The sequence below is a fragment of the Giraffa tippelskirchi genome, chromosome 7 (genome assembly GCF_054371585.1).
Source record: "Giraffa tippelskirchi isolate mGirTip1 chromosome 7, T2T-mGirTip1v1.2.pri, whole genome shotgun sequence".
Classification (NCBI taxonomy): domain Eukaryota; kingdom Metazoa; phylum Chordata; class Mammalia; order Artiodactyla; family Giraffidae; genus Giraffa; species Giraffa tippelskirchi.
The window spans coordinates 112,200,732-112,217,684 of record NC_137281.1 but is presented as its reverse complement, the minus strand read 5'-3'; the positions used below and the strand labels follow the sequence as shown (position 1 = coordinate 112,217,684).

Sequence of the window (16,953 nt, the reverse complement as noted above, 5' to 3'; positions counted from 1 at the left end):
ACATATCTTTTATACTATATTATATTCTGATCTCCTGGCGGGCAGGGTTTGAGTCTCCCTCAGCTTTGGATCCACACATTGGAGAAGGAAATGGCAACCCACTCCAGTGTTCTTGCCTGGAGAATCTCAGGGACGGGGGAGCCTGGTGGGCTGCCGTCTATGGGGTCGTACAGAGTCGGACACGACTGAAGCGACTTAGCAGCAGCAGCAGCTTTGGATCCACCACAATGAAGCATGGTAGGCTCGAAGAATGCATGTTCCTCAGAATTTTGAGCATTCTGCTTGTATTAATGTGTACATCAGGGAAGAACAATTAGCAAGGTTATTAATCATGACTCTATTTAATTGTAAAAACTAATTGCCTGTCAAGGTAAGGCAAGCCTTATTTCCTTAATCAGAGGGGTTACAACCTGAACATGTTGGAGAAATTTGAGATGCTGATGTGAAAGACAAAATGGATGAAGTTCAAACACAAAGCCAAAATCCCAAGATCTTCTCGTTTATTCTTGTTTATCCATGGTCTTTAATCAAGGTAGAATCTTCTACCTAGACAAGCTTTACAAGGGAAATAGAGACAGGATGTTAGGCTGTGGTTTGGATTACTCTCTTTCTAAACAGACTTTTATTCTCGCTATAGACTGAATGTCTCTCTCCCTCTCTGTCTTACACACACACACACACACACACACACACACACACACACACACACACACACACAAACACACACACACTCTTTTGTTGAAGCCCTAACCTCCAATGCATATGAATTTGGAGATGGGGCCTTTAAGCAAGTATTTAAGGTTATAAGAGGCCATAAGAGTAGGAACCTGGGACTTCCCTGGTGGTCTAGTGGCTAAGACTCCACACTCCCAATGCAGGGGGCCTGGGTTCGATCCCTAGTCAGGGAGCTATATCGCATATGCTAAAACTAAAAGTTTGCATGCTACAACTATTTGGCACAGCCAAATAAATAATTGCTTTTGTTTTTTTTTTTAAAGAGTGAAACCTGATCCAATAGGATTAGTGCCCTTATAAGAAGAAAGACCAGAGAGGTTGCTCTTTCAGCTCCTGTCCCCATGCACATGCCCTAAAGAAAGGCCAAGTGAGCTCACTGTAAGAAGACAGCTATCTACAGGCCAGGAAGAGAGGTCTTACCAGAAACTGAATTGGCTGGCACTGTGCTCATGGACTTCTAATGTCCAGAACCATGAAAAAATAAATGTCTATGGCTTAAGTCACCCTGCCTGTGGTTATTTGTCATTCATGAATTCATGAATTTATGTGTTAGTTGAAATGTAGCAGGGAGAAAGTGTCTGGAGAGAGCAGGTCAGTTTGGGAATGAGAGATTTCTGGAAAACCTTGGGACAGAGGAGATTCTAAATCCATGGAGCAGAGAATTTAGGATTAGATTTATTTGTAACCAAGTGTACTACAGTGCTGAGAGAATTGCCTTGGTCTGCTTGTGCTGCTATGACAAATACCACAGGCAGGGTGACTTAAGCCATAGACATTTATTTTTTCATGGTTCTGGACATTAGAAGTTCATGAGCACAGTGCCAGCCAATTCAGTTTCTGGTGAGACCTCTCTTCCTGGCCTGTAGATAGCTGTCTTCTTACACTGAGCTCACTTGGCCTTTCTTTAGGGCATGTGCATGGGGACAGGGGCTGAAAGAGCAACCTCTCTGGTCTTTCTTCTTATAAGGGCACTAATCCTATCGGATCAGGTTTCCACTCTTCTCATTTTCCATAGCCAACTTTAACTTAGGTTTGAAAATTGTATTTTCTAGCAATTTTTTGTATGGTGGATGGAGAAGGAAATGGCAACCCACTCCAGTACTCTTGCCTGGAAAATCCCATGGATGGAGGAGCCTGGTAGGCTGCAGTCCATGGGGTCGCTAAGAGTCGGACACGACTAAGTGACTTCACTTTGTATGATGGAAAATTTTCAAATAATCCAGTGAAGAGTATAGGCATTGCCTTTGTGCATGTGTTTCTTTTGTAAGATTTATTTATTTTATTGATATTATTCTGGCTGCCCTGGGTCGACACTGTTGCGCCCAGGCTTTCTCTAGGTGAGGCGAGCGGGAGCTGCTCTTTGGTGTAGTGCTCAGGCTCCTCATGGTGGTGGCTTCTCTTGTTGTGGAGCCCAGGCTCTAAGAACATACGCTTCAGGAGTTGTGGTGCCTGGGCTCAATAGTTGTGATGCATGGGCTTAGTTGCTCTATGGCATGTTGATCTTCCTGGACCAGGGATCAAACCCATGTCTCCTGCATTGGCAGATGGATTTTTAACCACTAGACCACCAACGAAGTCCCTCTACATGCGTTTCTAAGGAGAGTGGGATCCAACAAAAAGCATTCAAAAACTCACATTTCTAAACATTACTTAATATTCTCGGTTTTTGGAGCTATTTAGGGTATTGTGATAGAAGACTTTTTGGCACTGTAAAGAATGAATCAAAATTCTTCAGTTCATTATACTGAACATCACATGACTAACTCTCATCTCTACATTCATTCAAAGCAGCTCAGAAAGTTATAAGGCTAATGTCACTCACTTCCTCAACTCTAGGATGCCCCAGGCATTTTGGTTCTGGATGTTTGCCTTGTATCACAAGGCAAGTGCCATTTAGAGCCTCAGTGCTCTGAGTCAGGAGCTGGGAGTGCACTCTTCAGTCTATCCTGAAGGCTGGGTTTTCAGTTATTAAGACAGTGTGATTTGCATTGTGTTCCTCTCTTACTTTGGAAGCCAAGGCAATACAGTATGGGGGAAAGATAAAAGTTTTAGAGTTAGATAGAATTAGAGTTTCAATTTTGTGGCTTACTTTTCTTTGGTCAGCTTTCTCGAAAAATGGAAATACTGATGCTATGTCTGCTGTGCTCTTAACAATGACAATGCTAACATGTGTCTCTGAACATTCTGGAGGTATTGCATCAGAGTTTGTCAGGAGAGTGAATCCTTATAAGGGGTGAGGATACAGCATTAATGATGCATTGTAGGAGCACATGGGGAAGTCTATGCAAGGCGTGGCCTCTACATCTGGTGATAGGCCTGAGTTCGATACCTTCAATTGTTTGGCAACTGGGAAAAAAAACTTGACAATGAAGTACACAACAAGATAAGAACTCAGGAAGATGCACTGGAATCTGCATCTCTCTCTCCAGGCCTTTGTCCTCAATGACATTGATGACCTGTAGGAGAAACCTCTTATGTTTTGGCACAGACAAAACATATGTTTTGCACACATTACCTGGTCTAAGACTTAGAAAAGCTGAGAGGAAATCTGATGGGAGCTATAGGAGCTACGGGGGCTTCCCTGGTGGCTCAGTGGTAAAGAATCTGCCTGCAATGTAAGAGACCCAGGTTTGATCCCTGCATCGGGAAGATCCCCTAGAGGAGAGCATGGCAACCCACTCCAGTATTCTTGCCTGAAGAATCCCACATACTGAGGAGCCTGGCTGGCTGCAGTCCATGGGGTCGCACAGAGTTGGACATAACTGAAGCAACTGAGCAGCAGCAGCAGCATAGGAGCTATGGGCCCAGGTACAACCCACACCCACGAGGTGAGCTGGCAGATTATTGCCAACCTATCATGCTATTGCCATGCCTGACATCCTGAACCAAACTTCAAAGCCTAAAGATTAATTCTCCCGGGAGAATTACCTCCAGTTTAGCAAAATTGACATAGTACCAAGTCACTGCAGTAAGGACCCCTATAGTTTTTTAGAGAAGTAGAAATGGATTTATTATAAAAAGCAGTATGGTTAGATCTATGTATACTTTGGGAAGAGAGAAAGAGAAATAAGGAACATAAATATCTTTGGCTCTACTAGTTTGTAAATAGTATATTGCTTATTCCAAGCAGAATCTTGGTCACTTTCCTATGCTCCTGAGATATTTGGTAAAAGATTAAAAAATCTTGAACTTCCAGGAACTAACTGGTATTCCTTTTGGATAAATGAGCTAAGGATCTTTCAGAAAAGTTCCTGAACCAAACCTATTCCTATTTGGATATAGCATGAATTAGATTGGAGAAGGCAATGGCACCCCACTCCAGTACTCTTGCCTGGAAAATCCCATGGACGGAGGAGCCAGGTAGGCTGCAGTCCATGGGGTCGCTAAGAGTTGGACATGACTGAGCGATTTCACTTTCACTTTTCACTTTGATGCATTGGAGAAGGAAATGGCAACCCACCCCAGTGTTTTTGCCTGGAGAATCCCAGGGACGGGGGAGCCTGGTGGGCTGCCGTCTATGGGATCGCACAGAGTCGGACACGACTGAAGCGACTTAGCAGTAGCAGCAGCAGACTGTATAAACTTAGTTTTACGCAGTGAAAACTGTAGACTACACAGCAAATTGTCAAGAGTGCATTATACTTATCCAACAAATGTTAGCTGGACTACAGGAAAAAAGGACAAAGTATTCCTGCTTCCTTCCAGTTGTTAACACATGACCATCTTCAAATTCTAAATTTGTCAATTAATACAAATTATATTTATCTGGGCGCTTCCCTGGTAGCTCAGCTGGTAAAGAATCCACCTGCAATGCAGGAGACCCTGGTTCAATTCCTGGGTTGGGGAGATTCCCTGGAGAAGGGATAGGCTACCCACTCCAGTATTCTCGGGTCTCCCTGGTAGCTCAGATGGTAAAGAATACTCTTGCAATGCTGGAGACCTGGGGTTGATCCCTGGGTTGGGAAGATCCTCTGGAGAAGGAAATGGCAGCTCACTCCAGTATTTTTGTCTGGAAAAGGAAATGGCAGCTCACTCCAGTATTTTTGCCTGGAGAATTCCATGGAGAGAGGTACCTAGCAGGCTACAGTCCATGGGGTTGCAAAGAGTTGGACACGACTAAGCGACTTTCACCATATTTATCTGGGGTTTTATTCTTGATGGAAAAAATACTCAGTGTAAAATATGCAATGTATAAATTGTTCCTTCATATGAAAATCAGTTATGGAAGATATTGTTGGAAATCAAACAGACTGATTCCGTAGAAAGATGGACATAAAGACAACATATGAAAGTCGCTCAGTTGTGTCCGACTCCTTGTGACCCTATGGAGACTATACAGTCCGTGAATTCTCTAGGCCAGAATACTAGAGTGGGTAGCCTTTCCCTTCTCCAGGGGATCTTCCCGACCCAGGGATTGAACTCAGGTTTCCCGCATTGCAGGTGGATTCTTTACCAGCCAAGTCACCAGGGAAGCCCAAAGACAACTAATTAAAATTTATTTATAAATCACTAGCATGCAATCTCTAATGGCCTCTAAATATGCTTTATAATGTCACTTTAAAAACTTAAAAATATATTTATATTTGTTTAATTATTTGAAGGAGTAATGCATTTAAAAATTGGTTACAATAAAATTATAAAGAAATGCCACGTCCTCCCCTAGCACCTCAGGTTCTCCTTGCTTCCCCCAAATAGATAACTATTGTTATTGGCTTCTTGTGCATCCTTTCAGTCATTCTTATGCATATACAGGCAAATACAAACAAACACACCTGCTTCATCCCCAAGCTTTGTTACACAAATGGGAGAAGAGTCTACACACACTTTCCATCTTCCTTTTTTTTGTTGTTTAATACATCTTAGAGTTCTTTCCATATAAGCACATAAAGAATTTCCCCTTTCTTTCATTTAGCTGCTTACTATTCCACTGTGGAGAAGGCAATGGCACCCCACTCCAGTACTCTTGCCTGGAAAATCCCATGGACGGAGGAGCCTGGTAGGCTACAGTCCATGGGGTCGCTAAGAGTCGGACACGACTGAGCGACTTCACTTTCACTTTTCCCTTTCATGCACTGGAGAAAGAAATGGCAACCCACTCCAGTATTCTTGCCTGGAGAATCCTAGGGACGGCAGAGCCTGGTGAGCTGCCGTCTATGGGGTCGCACAGAGTCGGACGCGACTGAAGCGACTTAGCATAGCATAGCATATTCCATTGTACGTACATATAGTAATTTACACTTTCAATTTTTATCGTCCATTTCCCATTGTCTTGGAGCAAGATTTTGGCTTCTCCCTCCGTACCTTCTGGAAATAGCTGCCATTCAGCAACTGGCAATTCTTCAAAGGGAAGCAGCACAAATGTTGCCGGCTTCGGGATCTGAGCAGTTCTGGTATTTTCTCTACTGCATGGAGCCGAAAGACACATGTGCTCTCGTCAGCAAGCTGCCTCCTTTCCCCTCAGCCAAATCTGGATGTCAGGGAACATGACTGACAGATCATGCTTCATACACAGAGTCTGAGCTTTAAGCTTGTGTGACATGGTGCCCAGCTGTAAACAGGTGAGCCAACACCCCAACCTGGGCACATTCACTCCATTTGCCTGTATGCTTGGAGCTGGACCTGCCCTGAGGAACTCCTCTCCATGATAAACCTCCTTCCATGTCCTTAATGCAATCCTGAATCCATATGCTTGGTTTAGTTCTTCCTAATTACATCCATTGATGTTGAAAAACCATTCAGATCAAGACAGAGACCAAAGGGACTGTGTGCACTTGTAGCTGCCAAACAGGCAGGTTTTTATACCCCGGCCGCTGGGGAGATGCATAAAGGCCAGATGGTATGTTGCAGCATATGTTCCCTAAGAGGACAGCGTGAACACGCTCTGCATGTGGAAAGCCTGGGGCAGAAAATGCCACCCAGGAAGCCATGAGAAAACACAAAGGGATCAAAGCGTGAGTCCTGGAGTCACTCCAGGGGAGTGGGCAGCCCCAGGTGGCCACCTCCTGGTCACCTGTGTGGCCTGAGTGTGGCCTTCCTGGGGGCAAGGGTCTCTCCTGCAGCTAGTGCTCTTGCTACCTGGGTACATCCTCTTCTGGAAGGCAAGCACACACTTACCCTCTGCGTTGGACAAGTCATTTCTGAGGAATCCATGGGTCAGAAAGGACTGACACTTCCATTTCAGCTTTTACGTATGTCAGTAAAAGCATCTGAGTGATTAAGAATTCAGTTCAGGCCTTCTGAATGGGTTATCTACACAGCAATTTGGCTTCTAAACTGAGATGAATGTGTGCTTGTGTGTATTTTGCAGCTTCACATGCCCATATGATTACAGTGTTATGATAACTTATATTTTTGTATTCAACCATCTTTGGAAGACTTCTATATTTGTTGTGCAAACTTGGCAATAAAATCACCTTGCTCAGAGGGCCAAGATGCATTTACCTTATTGTACTAATTATAATAATAGTCAGCACTTACTAATTACTTTGTTAAATACTTTACATGCATCATCTCATTTAATCACCATCAACAACCCTGTGATGTAGGTCCTACTAATATCCCAGTTTTACAGATGAGGAAACTAAGAGATAAGCTGAGTGACTTGTCCAAGGTCACACAGCACATCCAAAGGGGAACTGGGCTGTCTGACTCCAGAGTCACTGCAGTCATCACAAAAAAATCAGTCTGTAGCCTCACTTTTGTCATAGATTTTTTAACCAGTTGTTGGGCTTTCTAAATTTGCTGGGAGGATCATAGGGAAGAAAAATTTCCCTTTGGGTTTAGCTATCTAGTGAAGTCGCTCAGTCATGTCCGACTCTTTGTGACCCCATGGACTGCAGCACGCCAGGCTTCCCTGTCCATCACCAACTCCCGAAGCTTAAATTAGGACCTGGTGAAAAATTTACAGGGACTTCTGGAACAAATTTAAAGTCAAAATTTCAGGATTATCTGATTGTTTTCCAGAGTGAGTATCTTTTCTTTGGGATCATTTACAAACTGTCATTCTTAATCATATTAGCAGAAATGAGAATGATTTCAACATTGTTTACATATGTCATCAGGGAAGTCTTGCAGGAGCTTATCTATTCATAGAATTGCTAAGAGAGAACCATCTTAGGGTGGACAGACTCTTAAGCCATTATCCCTTTCCCATTATTAATGCTCAACTTGAAAAACTTTCACACACATGTGTTTAGACCCAACTGAAATGCCAGCTCCCCTGAGGAGCCCTCCTTGATTCCACCAGACAGATCTGGATGACCTCTCCTTTTTGTCTCCAGAACAGTCTGCAACTTCACTTATGAGAGCACTTAGTACATTACACTGTGATATGTTTGTCTCCCTAAGTGGACTATGAGCTCTCTAGATATTTTTACTGTTTCTCATTGTTTGAGTTAAAAAGTATTGCATGCTCATGATAAAAGAAGAAAAAGAAAAGCACCAGCAAGAGCAGGAATAAAAAATATAGAATAATAATAAGTAGTGTTCTTTCCCAACTTAGATCCCTAATACATCCCAGAAGCAAACTCTCACAACAGCTCTATGCCTCTTTCCAATTTTATCTATGTAAGTACAAACATATATATGCATTCTTTTTTCTTTTCTTTTTTAAATGCACAAACACAGAATTTCTCAATCTCTATGATAGTCTGGCACCAGGCAGAATGCTAGGAATACAGGAGATGCTCAGCATGCATCGACTAAGTTGGGGATTATCAAGGTTTCTGGTTTTAGACAGTCCTTTGGCTGTTTGATTCTTTCCCTTCCTCCCTCTTCCACCTCCTGTCAGATATTAAGGAAGTAAAACTCAAAGCAGTCAATTTTACTACCTAGAAGCAGAAGCTCAGTAGAGAGACGAGAGAAGATTAATATTCATAGCTAAAATGCACATGGGTTTCAATTTCCTCTACAGCTTCATTCACTAATGCTCCCACATAATAGAGAACTAATTGTATCTTTGAAAACTAGACTCATAATATAGATTATTTACTGTACACTCTGTCATATAAAGATCACAAAGTAAAGAGTGCCCCTGGCTTAGTAGCACGTATTAGTAAGGACATTCTTAGTATGACTTCTATCATTTACACTTGAAGGGCTGCGGTGCTATGCTGACTGATTCTGTCATTTCAATTTTTTGCTTTGTTTTGCCTTTTTTTCCTCTACCTTAGTATCCCCAGAAGAATCATAACTTTTCACGGAGGCATCTAATTTCTTAACCTCGAAGCAGAAGAGAAACATTTTTCAAATTTTCCTCCAAGGGTAGGGGGTGGGTTCCTGAATGTATATACTTAGATGAATTAAACTCAGACCTTCTCTGGCTGGACCCGTGAGCTCCCCAGACAAAGATGAAGGTTAACATAGTTTAAAGATGAAATATAGACCATCCTGAACAAAACCACTGTGTTGCAGTTTAATTAAAAGAATTCATTAAAGTGGTGCCCCATCCAGGGTAATTAGTATGCGTAATTTATGCGTTGCCTAATACACAAGGGCAGTAGCCTGAATAATAAACTCAAGTTAACCTTAAGTGGGAGAGATTGAATGGTCAGATGTTTATTTAGCTCAGGTTTGCTCACGAGTTAAGGTTAAAGAGGTGAAATTCAGTTATAGTTAATTAATTAATTTTTCAGATTTTCTTCATGAAAATCCTGCCTATCCAACTGGGTAAAAGTTTTGTCAAAAGCAGACAGCATTATTTTTGTTCATCAGCTAACATGAACATGTTAGCTGACATGTCCTCTAGGAAGTTAACCATTTGAAAGAACAAATTTAAGGCAACTGTAAAAAGAGAGACAATAAGACCAAAAAAAAAACCACAAGTGTGAGCCAGTCTGGGGTCTGTGCCCTACAAAAGATAAAATCAGGTCATATTTAAAGAGGAAGTCACTAACATTATCAAAATATTGGGCCTGATTAAGACAGGCGTGTCCAGTTTTTTTTTCCAATAATGGGCTACGTGTTTAGGAATTCATATACGTATTTGAGCTTTGTGAATTTCTATTGATAGCAGTGGTGAGGCCTGGTATGTACATAACATGTCACAAATATGAACCAGTGTTTAGGCAAGTTCTGCTTATTTCTTTTGTTAGAAATACTTCATCATGTCCCAATTCTGTGATGTAATTTTTGTGGAATTAAACTTGAAGAGTTCAAAATTATGCAATTAATTGTATTCAGCTTCAATTACAATGACTTATTAATCAAGTCCTTTGGCAAGACACCTGGCACCCCACCAGTGGTTGTGATGGTAAGTGACTAGGCTTGAGGAATCCATTGGTTCATGTGAGCAAGCTAATTAGGTGAATTGTTATTGATTGATTGCTTTATTTGGTGGCTGCATGTAGGTGGGAACTGTGAGGTTTAGGAGCTGGGATAAGTCAGGAAAGATCTAAATTAATTTGTTTTTTGGACTGGAAAGACCAAGGACTGTAATAAAATCAACAAGATCAATCAATCGTCTGGTATTTACCAAGCACCAATTATGTGCAAGGCACTGGGCCAGTTTCTGGCTTCCATATTGAATCAGAGCATAAGACAAAGGTGTCCTCCCCCCAACTCCCAGCCTTGACCTCCCAGGACTAATGGTCTAGTTGGATGTTAAGATAGAAGCATAAGTGAATATAAGCGGCCACAATCAGCCACAGACAATACTTGGTTTTAGAAATTACATGAGGACCAATAGTGGGCGTCCTTTACTTTGAGAGCATTTCTCCCTTTGCAGAACTGCCTTTTCTCCATTCCATACTGTTCCTGTGGGCTGCCAACCACATCTGCCCACCTGCCCACACAGGGGGCACATGCCCCAAACTAGATTCATCAGATCTTCTCCCATATAAATTCAGATTCTGAATGGAGAGAAAAAACACAAGGAAGAAAAAGAGATGGCACTGAGCCATCCAATGACCCTGCCCAGGGACTGCCACGGTTCCTTCCCAGAAGGGATTTATCAGTGCCTCCATTTTGTGACTTTACCAGGGTCATGGCAAAATTCTACTTTCTCTTTGTCAGCCAGAGATAGTTTCTGAGGCATGAAAGCAAAGACAAGGAATATTTCTGTGGTTCAGAGATGGAAGAGTTTATTTGTGGTTGGAGCAGTAGTGAGGAACAGTATAGAGAGACAGTGTAGTGCACAGGATTCTGGTCTGGCTTGCCAAACTAAGAATTGCATATATAATACAACATATGTATACTGCAGGATACACAACAAATATCCCCATCTAACAGATAGGGAAACTGAGGCTCAGGGAGGCTGTATAACTTACCTAAAGTCACACTGCTAGCAAGAGGCTAAGTTGAGACTTAAACCTAGGACTTCCTGACTCCAAAGACTGTTCCTTCTTGCACACCAGGCAGTTCTCCAGGGTGTGGCTTTAGGCAAATCACTTTAGCTTCTATGTACTTTGGGTTCCTTAGTAGTAAAGCTTGGATGATAACAGCTGCCCTGTGTCCCCTGCTGGGCTGTTGTGAGGATCAAAGTGGAGAATGCTTGTGAAAGTACTTTGAAGCCTGTCACACTATCCAAATACTTGTAAAGGCTTCCTATTGTTTGGAGGAACCCCAACTAGGATGGGCCTGATTCTGAGAGGTGACAAGGAAGAGGCTGGTATAGGGTGTGATGGAACGGGCACTGGGGGGAGATCTGGGGAAGTTTTGGGAGACAAAGAGTCCCAGGGGAGCTCAGGGTCAGCAGGTGCAGAGCAGCAGAGGATGATCTGCCAATCCTGGACTCTTAAGGCTGGGGCCTGGGGAGCTCAAAGCTTGAAATGGATGGTTTGAAGATCAATTAAAGGAAGTGATAATTTGAGATAGTGAGTAAAGGAAAAATCTTATCTTCAAGAGGTTGAGCCATTTTCACATGCATCAGCTCATCAAATCTTCACCACAACCCCAGGAGGTCTGTGTCATCCCTGTTTCACAGCTGAGATTCAGAAGCCCAGCAGGCTTAAGAAACCTGCCTAACGTCAGAGTAGAAAGGACAGAAACAGATTTTAAATCCTAGCATTACTGAGCTTGACGCACAATCGTTAGCTTCCTCTGATTCTCCCACCCACCTCCTCCCTTCTTTCTCTCCTTACCCACAACTCATGAGCTGGAAAAAAAATGTAGAGGTCCTAGTTTCACTGAATGAATATGCTGTATGACCTTCGACTAATCACTTAACTTCTCTGAATTTTAGATTCCCTTATTTGTACAATGACCTGGTTGAACTCTCAAATTCTCTAGAAGTGTTATCTTCCCTGAGGCTGTGTTCAAGAAAAACTCTGTCATTTGCACGAATCTCTACCCTTGAAGATCCAACCCTCAGCGCTCTTTGGTTGCCTCCTAAAACACAGGTAGTATAGTTTTGGGGGGCTGACTGAACCACTCAAAGGAAACTGCATTTCTTACAGCTTTTGCAATTATCATGCAATACATTGTAAGATCATGGTTTGCTCATCAAATCAGTACCTTATTACAGGGTGATCCAACTGGGCTTCCCTTGAAGGAACAGAAAAGTCCCCTTGTCAGTCTGGTTCTTCATCTGGGAGAATACTGTCCTTCAAATTTTGCCATGTGTCCCTTTGCCCAGGTGTCCACTTTTACTGAGAGATCAGATGATAGTAGCCCCAAGAATAACAATGGACAAATAGAAATGAACATAATTATCCAGAATTGGAGGTGATTACTGTACATGCAATAACCAGAGCTTCTAATAAGTGACTGTTGCATGGTCACCCTTGACAAAATCACTGCAGAGATACCTTATCCCCATTCTAAAATCACAGAAAGCGCTAGCACTTTGAGAGCTTCATGTTAAGCAAGTCCACAAAGTGTAATTTTTGAGAAGATAGTCTTGACCTCACTGAAAGTGTTGGTTTCTGTTTTGTAATTTTCTGTTCCTTTCACATAAGCTTGTTGACTGCATGCAAGTAGGAACACTGTTTTTTCTTCACTAAAATAGTGTCTGGCCCATAGAAGAGAATAGATATTCTTGAATAAATTCACTCATAAAACTTGTTAAAACAATTAGAGGCTTCCAAATTTTACATGGAGGTGGGGAGATAAGAAAAGCATCCTGATCAGAGCTGAAAAAGAAATAAAAGGAATACAGATAGGAAAAGAAGAAGTAAAACTCTCACTGTTTGCAGACGACATGATTCTCTACGTAGAAAACCCTAAAGACTCTACTAGAAAATTACTAGAGTTGATCAATGAATATAGTAAAGTTGCAGGATATAAAATTAACACACAGAAATCCCTTGCATTCCTATACTCCAATAATGAGAAAACAGAAAGAGAAATTAAGGAAACAGTACCATTCACCATTGCATCAAAAAGAATAAAATACTTAGGAATATATCTACCTAAAGAAACAAAAGACTTATATATAGAAAACTATAAAACACTGATGAAAGAAATCAAAGAGGACACAAACAGATGGAGAAATATACCGTGTTCATGGATTGGAAGAATTAATATAGTGAAAATGAGTATACTACCCAAAGCAATCTATAGATTCAATGCAATCCCTATCAAGCTACCAATGGTATTTTTCACAGAACTAGAACAAATCATCTCACAATTTGTATGGAAATATAAGAAACCTCGAATAGCCAAAGCAATCTTGAGGAAGAAGAATGGAACTGGAGGAATCAACCTGCCTGACTTCAGGCTCTACTACAAAGCCACAGTCATCAAGACAGTATGGTACTGGCACAAAGATAGAAATATAGATCAATGGAACAAAATAGAAAGCCCAGAGATAAACCCACGCACATATGGACACCTTATCTTCGACAAAGGAGGCAAGAATATTCAATGGAGAAAAGACAATCTCTTTAACAAGTGGTGCTGGGAAAACTGGTCAACCACTTGTAAAAGAATGAAACTAGAACATTTCCTAACACCGTACACAAAAATAAACTCAAAATGGATTAAAGATCTAAATGTAAGACCAGAAACAATAAAACTCCTAGAGGAAAACATAGGCAAAACACTCTCCGACATAAATCACAGCAGGATCCTCCATGACCCACCTCCTAGAATATTGGAAATAAAAGCAAAAATAAACAAATGGGACCTAATTAAAATTAAAAGCTTTTGCACAACAAAGGAAACTATAAACAAGGTGAAAAGACAGCCTTCAGAATGGGAGAAAATAATAGCAAATGAAGCAACAGACAAACAATTAATCTCAAAAATATACAAGCAACTTCTGCAGCTGAATTCCCGAAAAATAAACGACCCAATCAAAAAATGGGCCAAAGAACTAAACAGACATTTCTCCAAAGAAGACATACAGATGGCTAACAAACACATGAAAAGATGCTCAACATCACTCATTATTAGAGAAATGCAAATCAAAACCACAATGAGGTATCATTTCACACCAGTCAGAATGGCTGCTATCCAAAAGTCTACAAGCAATAAATGCTGGAGAGGGTGTGGAGAAAAGGGAACCCTCTTACACTGTTGGTGGGAATGCAAACTAGTACAGCCACTATGGAGAACAGTGTGGAGATTCCTTAAAAAACTGGGAATAGAACTGCCATATGACCCAGCAATCCCACTGCTGGGCATATACACCGAGGAAACCAGAATTGAAAGAGACGCGTGTACCCCAATGTTCATCGCAGCACTGTTTACAATAGCCAGGACATGGAAGCAACCTAGATGTCCATCAGCAGACGAATGGATAAGGAAGCTGTGGTACATATACACAATGGAATATTACTCAGCCATTAAAAAAAATACATTTGAATCGGTTCTACTGAGATGGATGAAACTGGAGCCCATTATACAGAGTGAAGTAAGCCAGAAAGAAAAACAACAATACAGTATACTAATGCATATATATGGAATTTGAAAGATGGTAACGATAACCCTATATGCGAGACAGAATAAGAGACACAGATGCATGGAACAATTTTATGGACTCTGAGGGAGAAGGTGAGGGTGGGACGTTCTGGGAGAATAGCATTGAAACATGTATATTATCATATGTGAAACAGAACACCATTCCATGTTCGATGCATGAGACAAGGGCTCAGGGCCGGGGCAATGGGATGATCCAGAAGGATGGGATGGGGAGGGAGGTGGGTGGGGGGTCCAGGAGGGGGAACACATGTAAACCCATGGCTGATTCATGTCAATGTATGGCAAAAACTATTGCAATGTTGTGAAGTGATTGGCCCCCAACTAAAATAAATAAATTTATAAAAAAAAAAAAAAAAAAAAAAGAAAGAAAAGCATCCTGTTTTTCCTGCTCAGCGGTTTATACCTTTACAGCTAGCAATGGCCACATCAGCATGCACACATATGGGCTCTGGGTTTAGACTAATAGTTGATCGACCAAGTCTTTCTCTACCTGTCCGACTTTGCACAAATGACTGAATCTCGCTCGATGAGTTTGTCTCCTCATCTAAAATGTAGACAATACATGGGATTATTTTGAGATCATGTCTTTGAAAGTACCTAACAAAGTGCCTGGCCCCTTAATAATAGGTTCTTACTCCCTTGCTGTCCCTAGTTGTACTGTCCAAGAAGGCAGCCCCTAGACACCTGTGGCTACTCAGCACTTGAAATGCAGCTACTGTGATGATGAAGCCAAAATCTAACTGAGTTTAATTTTCATTAACTTAGATTTAAATATAAAAACTGAAGCAGTGTAAAAATTTTTCACAGTTGTAGCATAATGGTAGGAATACAGTTCACTTTAATTATTGCATCGCAGAAGATACAGTATGTTGTGTACCAGGCACCAGCATCATTTCTTTTTGTTTGTTTAAAACTTTTTAAGTTTTTATTTTGTATTGGAGTATAACTGAGTAACAATGTTGTGATAGTCTGAAGTCAGGGAGTCTGATTCCTCCAGCTCTGTTTTTCTTTCTCAAGATTGCTTTCGTTATTCGGGGTCTTTTGTGTGTCTCCATACAAACTTGAAGATTTTTTGTAGTTCTGTGAAAAATGCCATTGGTAATTTGATAGGGATTGGATGAATCTGTAGACTGCCTTTGGAAGTATAGTCATTTTGACAATATCGATTCTTCCAATCCACAAACATGGTATAGCCTTCCATGTGTTTGTATCTTCTTCAGTTTCTTTCATCAGCATCATAGAGTTTTCAGGGTACATGTCTTTGTCTCCATAGGTAGGTTTATTCCTAGGTTTTTATTCTTTTTGATGTAATGATAAATGGAACTGTTTCTTGAATTTCTCTTTCTGATCTTTCATTGTTAGTGTATAGAAATGCAACAGAGTTCTATGTGTTAATTTTGCAGCCTGAAACTTTACCAAATTCATTGACAAGCTCTAGTAGTTTTACCAGGATCATTTCTAATGCTACACATAAACACTGTCATGGAATCACCCAATGGACATGTTGATTCATTCAAGTGATTTTTTTTGGTTTATGCACTAGTGTATCATTATAATGTGTTTATTTGAATATAAAATGCTGACACTTCAAGTTATAGTGAAAACTATATAAATCATAATTGATAATTACATTGAAATCCTTACTTTATCTATAATTAAATCATTTCTACTTTAAAAAAGTAACTATGAACAAATTTCAAAATTGAAAATGGAACTTCCATTGCAACATAAATGAGTCACTAGTACGAAATGTAGTGTGGGAATATAGTCAATAACTACATAATATGTTTCTATGGTAACATACTATAACAGACCTTCCTTGATCAATTTGAAATGTAGAGAAATACTGAATCACTATGTTGTATAACAGAAACTAACATAATGTTGTAAGTCAATTATACTTCAAAAACAAACAAACTCATAGTAAAAGAGATCAGATATGTGGTTACCAGACATGGGGGTGGGGAATGGGGGAAGGGAGAATTGGATGAAGGCGTTCAAAAGGTACAGACTTCCAGTTGTAAAAAAGTACTAGGGATGAAATATACAACACAATAAATATAATTAACACTGCTATAGTTATATATGAAAGTTGCTAAGAGAATAAATCCTAAGAGTTTTTGTCACAAGAAAAATTCTTTTCTGCCATTTCTTTAATATTTATATGAGATAATCGATGTTCACTAAACTTACTGTGATAATCACTTCATGATATATATAAATCAAACCATTATCTGTACACTTTAACTTACACAATGCTGTACCTAAACTATATCTCAATAAAACTGAAAGAAAAATAAATAAAATGGAAAATGAAGGCACACTCCTGATGTGAAAGTGAGTGGAGGTGCAGAAATC

At 40.7% G+C, this 16,953-nt stretch overlaps 1 protein-coding gene across 11 annotated transcripts in view; it reads right to left on the bottom strand.

Annotated features, from left to right (window-relative positions):
* Positions 1 to 16,953, bottom strand: part of LOC145512889 (uncharacterized) — a 324,797-nt gene that overhangs the window by 126,378 nt on the left and 181,466 nt on the right. For 2 of the 11 annotated variants that reach the window (XR_014058898.1, XM_081507609.1), the window contains 2 exons: positions 3,065 to 3,191; positions 326 to 555 (listed from right to left, as the gene is read on the bottom strand). The exons of 6 other annotated variants lie outside the window; for them this stretch is intronic. Coding sequence is in view for 1 of the 5 variants with exons in the window: in XM_081507609.1 (XP_081363735.1) it covers positions 524 to 555; positions 3,065 to 3,191 (159 nt within the window). In the remaining 4 variants the exon portion in view is untranslated. Of the gene's footprint in view, positions 1 to 325; positions 556 to 3,064; positions 3,192 to 12,186; positions 12,321 to 16,953 lie in introns of those variants that run through there. 3 more of the 11 variants (XR_014058904.1, XR_014058900.1, XR_014058906.1) reach the window with 3 other exon arrangements.